Here is a 5,110-nt window from a genome sequence, read left to right as displayed (position 1 = left end):
TAAGATTATGCGAGTCAAGTCAAATTTAGATGAATTTGTCTCGTTTAACAAATGAGTTTAAATTTATGTTTAAGCCTGATTATGAGTCAAATTTATATGAGTTTGAACTCTGACTGTTTATGAACAACTCACTTCGACTGTAGTCCTAAGATAACAAACATTAACATATCAATATCATGTGATTAAATTTGTCAAATGTAATATAAAAAAAGAAAATTGATTTGATCGAAATGTCCAAGACACGGAAAACAAATTATTAAAATTGGAAGTTCATGGAATAAACTAATACCAACTACAGTGTAAAAGTGACAGTTATATATATATAAAAGAAAAGAAAGTGACTAGTTAACAGAAGAATGACAATTTGTCACCTTTGGTAGTACTGTGAGTCTTGGCGAAAGAGAGACTTCAATATAAATGGAGTCACGGATTGAGTATTTGATTCTTGAAGCTATTCTGTCGGCTACCATTTCCACCATACCAACAAATCCACCGATGGGGACACCCGTCACGGATTAAGTTTGATTTTCAGTAAAAGCACGTGAACTCTTCAATATTTTCTTTTCTTTTGTTTTTTTTTGTCTGTAATTATTATAGTCTCTTTTGATAACGAGAGCTTTTTGCCTTTTAGTAAACCTAAAATAAAATCATTAATAAACAACTCCATAATCCATATCTCCAAACACATATATTAACACTTATCTTTTAGGTTAAGAAGAGGGTTTGAGGAAGCCCTACCCGTCTATTATTATAGATACTTATTTTTCCCATTTATTTTATATTTAATTGACACCGATGTGAAATGTGTGTAGAGAGTAAAATATCATTCATCACATTTTCTTTGGTAAAAACCTAAAATTTTTGGATTGAGATCTCTTAAAATTCTCTTTAAATTTGAGATTTTCAAATTCATAAATTTCAACTGTTCATTTCATCGAAGCGTTTAAAATAAGCCATGTTTTAGCATTTAATGAGGAAACATGACTTATTAAATTTCTTGAGGGTAGCTTCCTTATTAAATAATAAAACATGACTTATTTTATTTTAGACGCTTAAATAAAATAAAAGACTAAGATTTATGAATTTGAGAATTTCAAATTTAATCGGAATTCTAAGGAATATCAACGAACATCGGCATGCAGTGCTTGGCAATCATATGAACAATTATAGAAACAAATGATTGATAATTTAATTTGGTGGCGCAGAAGCTGGCAGAGACAGAATTGTAGGAAATTAATGGCAATGAGTAGTAGAACATTCTCACCAATCAAAAGAAGAGAAAATAAGAAAAGACTTTTTTCAAAACAATAAGCAAAGGCGAGAGCAGTCAGAAAATAACTGGCCGGAATGCATGTTATTAATTAGTATAATCCCATTCTCTGTGGAACCGGGGTCTTGATGACCTGCAGAATTTGCACCACTTCTAACATCGACGGCCGGCTGGAAGGTATCTGAGAGGTGCAAACCAGAGCCAGCTTGAGCACCGGCAACACTTCATCCTCTGGGTACTCACTCATGCTTGAATCAACACAATCCAACACATTCCCTTGCTCCAGAGAAACCCTCACGTGGTCGCTCAGTATCACAACATTGTCTTCTCCATATTCCACAGGCCTTCGACCCGTCACAAGCTCAAGAATCATCACACCAAACCCATAAACATCACATTTTTCGTTCACCCTTAAGCTCTGGCATGCTAACTCTGGTGCCACGTAGCCAAGCGCGCTCTGAAATCTGTTGCTTAGTATGTGCTTGTCCAGCTTTGTTAGAAGCCTTGCCAGCCCAAAATCAGAGATCTTTGGGTTGTGGCTCTCATCAAGCAAGATGTTGCTGGGTTTTATGTTGTAGTGGATGATGGGTGGACGGAAAGAATGGTGCAAGTGGGCAAGTCCCTTTGCTGTTCCAAGCAGGATTTTGAATCGGTTGGCCCAAGAAAGAGGTGGGACTGATGGAAGCCTTTCATGGAGTTTTGCATGTAAGCTGCCATTGGCTGCATACTCTGTTACAAGAAGCTGTGTCTGAGGGGTCCAGTAGTATCCCTTCAGGGATATCAAATTTGGGTGCCTTGCTTTTCCTAAGATTCTAACTTCCCTATCAAAATCTTCAGGGTATTGAATGATATTTGCTGTAACAAGCTTTTTAATTGCCACCATTCTTCCTCCTTGTGTTCCCAATGGAACCTTGTAAACTGTTCCAAACACTCCTTCACCAATCTCAGAGGCCTTGCTAAGTAAAGTTTCAGGATTGCCAATATTGCAATCTGGGGATGATGTTGAATCAAACAGAATGAGCTTCCCTGTGGGCGGACTTCCCGACCGCGAAGAGCTTGTGCACACACTTTCGAAGGCGCTGTCGACAAACTTGGGCCTCCGCCGAGCCGACACATTGAGTAGAGTGATGACAAGCACACCAAATGCAATTAGCATTGCTGCAGAAATAGCTACAATAGCAGAAACACTTAGGAAATTGCGGTGACGACCGCCTTCTGTGGACTTGGAAGATCTGTCTCTTTGTTTATGATCACCCATTTGATGCTTGTAGGCATTGGGGTCAAGAACTAGAGGCTTGGGAACATTCATCGTACATGGTCCCTTCAACAAGGGTGAGCAAATTCCCAAGTTTCCCTGCAAGGAACTTTGATCCAGGCTTCCAAATATACCCCCAGCAGGAAGCCTGCCTATCAGCCTGTTATAAGATACATTCACAGCAAGAAGATTTTCTAAACTTCCAAGCTCTTGGGGTATCTCCCCACTCAGCTCATTAAACTCCAGTTTTAAAATCTTCAGCTTCTTTAACTTAGAAATGGACATGGGAATTGAACCACTCAAATTATTGTGGGAGAAGCTCCTGCATAAAAAACATTCACAGTTGATATCCGTTTTAACTTTTGAAATAAATGGCGATTTGTAAAGAAGAGCCTTAGAATATAAATTAAATATTTATCCGTTCCTAACAATAATGATGAAAATTAACAGTACTTACAGCAAGTAGAGAGATGTACAGTTCCCAATCTCTTCTGGAATGGAGCCCATCAATGCATTTCCATCTAACTGAAGAATTCCCAAACTTCCTGAATCACATATATCCCCTGGGATCGAACCGTACAAACCACTGTAACGAAGATCAAGGACGGTTAAGTTCTGAAAGAACCCGAGCTCCGGCGGCACCGCCGACTGGAGATTGTTCCATGACAGATTCAAGTATCTCAAGTTGGAGAAAAGACCCATTTCTGCAGGAACACTTCCTGTGAGATTGTTCATCGACAGATCCATTCTGCGGAGAGATTGGAAGAGCCTGCTTGAACCAAGCGGGATTGAGCCGACAAATCCGTTATATGAAAAGTCGAATTCCTCCAATCCCAAATCGAACAAACTCTCCGGTATGTTTCCACTGAATTTGTTGTTTGACAAACTCAAATAGTGGAGTGATTTCAGGTCGCCGATTGACGGCGAGAGGCTTCCCGTGAAACCATTGCTTGAGAAGTCTATGTATTCCAGGCTGCTCATGTTACCAATCCAAGCAGGGAAATCACCGGTTAACATGTTATTTGATACCCTGAAAAATGTCAGAGAATTCAGTAGTCGCAGTGAATCCGGCAGCCCTCCGGCGAAATCATTATCGCCGAAATCCAACCTCCGCAAGTGCGGGCATAGTCCTGCATCAGCAGGTAAAGTCCCTGAAAAGTGATTACCCTGTAATCGGAGTTCCTTCAAGTTATGTACGGCCGATATTCCAACCGGCACAGACCCAGAGAGTGCATTGTTGGAAAGATCCAAAGCCCGGAGCCTTGTCAACGACCAAATCCCGGCAGCGAAATCCGGGTCACCGGAGAAACGGTTATTGGAGAGATTAAGGTTGTTCAACAAGGAACATCTTGACAGCGTGCTGGGGATTTTCCCTTCGAGCATATTCCTTGCTAGCGACAGGTAACGGAAAGAAAAACAGTCTTGAAACAGAGTATCAGGCAATGGGCCGGAGAAAGAATTCTCCGAAAGATCAAGAAATCTGCAAGAACTCATATTCACTAGAGAAATCGGAATGCTGCCTGAAAAACTGTTATGGCTAAGATTAAGCCTTCGGAGGCCAGAAGAGAGGGAAAGCAGGGGACTAATAGTACCAGAAAAATTGTTGCGCGACAGTGAGAGTACCTTCAACTGTTGCAACTTCTCCAGCCCTCTTCCAATTTTTCCCGTTAAGCCCAAACTGTCAAGTGAAACGTCGGAGACTCGGCCGGAGACGGGATTGCAGCGAACGTATTTCCAAGAGCAGGGGGAGTCGTCGTCTTCGTTCCATGAGGCGAGATAGGAAAAGGGGTCGTGAAGGTCTGATTTGAAGACAATGAGACCTAAAACATCGTCGTTTAGTTGGATAGGGACGCCGTCGTCGACCCCCATGCAGCCACGCAAAGAAGCTACTGAAAGAAGTACACATAATAAAACCCATTTAAGAAAACCCATCATCATCGTCCGTTTTCACACTCTCAGTTTCTCTGGCAGCTAGCAATGGCAGGAAACATGCACACTCTGAGTAACCGTACCAGGAACCCAAAAAAGAAGAAGCTAATATCTGCAGTGGGTAAGCGAAAATGATGTCAGAAGAGAGAAGAGAAAGAGGAAATTAACGAAAAGAGCTAGAAGGCGGCCATTGTAGAAAGCCAAAAGTGGGAAAAGAGAGAAAGTGAAGTGAAGTGAATTGAAGCGAAGGAGAGAATGTGATCAAGTGCATGAATAAGTCTGTGACACGCCGAGACACAGAAAGCAGTTGGTCCAAAATCTTCCCAGCGCATTCCTGGCCTTTGCTTTGTCGCTTGCTCGCCTCATCTTTTTGCTGCACTTTGAAATATCATCGTCTAAACGATTTCCACGCATCAATTTTGAAAAATTACTGGGAACTAAGATGACGTAGAGCTTATTTATTGGTGTTCTTAACATTTTTGTCTTTATTAATTGTTTGATCATTTCCAATAAATAAATTCCATATTATCTTGATACCCGTCTCTTCGATGGTTACACTGATTTGCAATAAGCTCGATCTCTATGCCATGAAAATATTCCCATGGCTTTATCAAGGTAATAAATAGGTTATTACATTACACCCAACTTCTGTCTAA

The 5,110-nt window shown here is 40.8% G+C and overlaps 1 protein-coding gene across 2 annotated transcripts; it reads right to left on the bottom strand.

Annotated features, from left to right (window-relative positions):
* Window positions 1-1,265: 1,265 nt before the first annotated feature.
* Window positions 1,266-4,882, bottom strand: LOC132176999 (Leucine-rich receptor-like protein kinase family protein). Of its 2 annotated transcripts, XM_059589178.2 has the most exons (3): window positions 4,149-4,236; window positions 2,983-4,053; window positions 1,266-2,847 (listed from the first exon to the last, which is right to left on the bottom strand). In XM_059589178.2, exons 2-3 carry the CDS (start codon window positions 4,017-4,019, stop codon window positions 1,362-1,364), a joined length of 2,523 nt encoding a protein of 840 aa, XP_059445161.2. In that variant the 5' UTR covers window positions 4,020-4,053; window positions 4,149-4,236; the 3' UTR covers window positions 1,266-1,361. The 2 variants fall into 2 exon arrangements, with proteins under 2 accessions (XP_059445161.2, XP_059445160.2); XM_059589177.2 differs by having other exon boundaries at window positions 2,983-4,882.
* Window positions 4,883-5,110: the final 228 nt, after the last annotated feature.

This window comes from Corylus avellana, chromosome 4, assembly GCF_965113065.1.
Source record: "Corylus avellana chromosome 4, dhCorAvel1.hap1.2, whole genome shotgun sequence".
In the NCBI taxonomy this organism is placed as follows: Eukaryota; Viridiplantae; Streptophyta; class Magnoliopsida; order Fagales; family Betulaceae; genus Corylus; species Corylus avellana.
The sequence above is the reverse complement of the archived record's forward strand: the minus strand, read 5'-3'. Positions and strand labels throughout refer to the sequence as shown.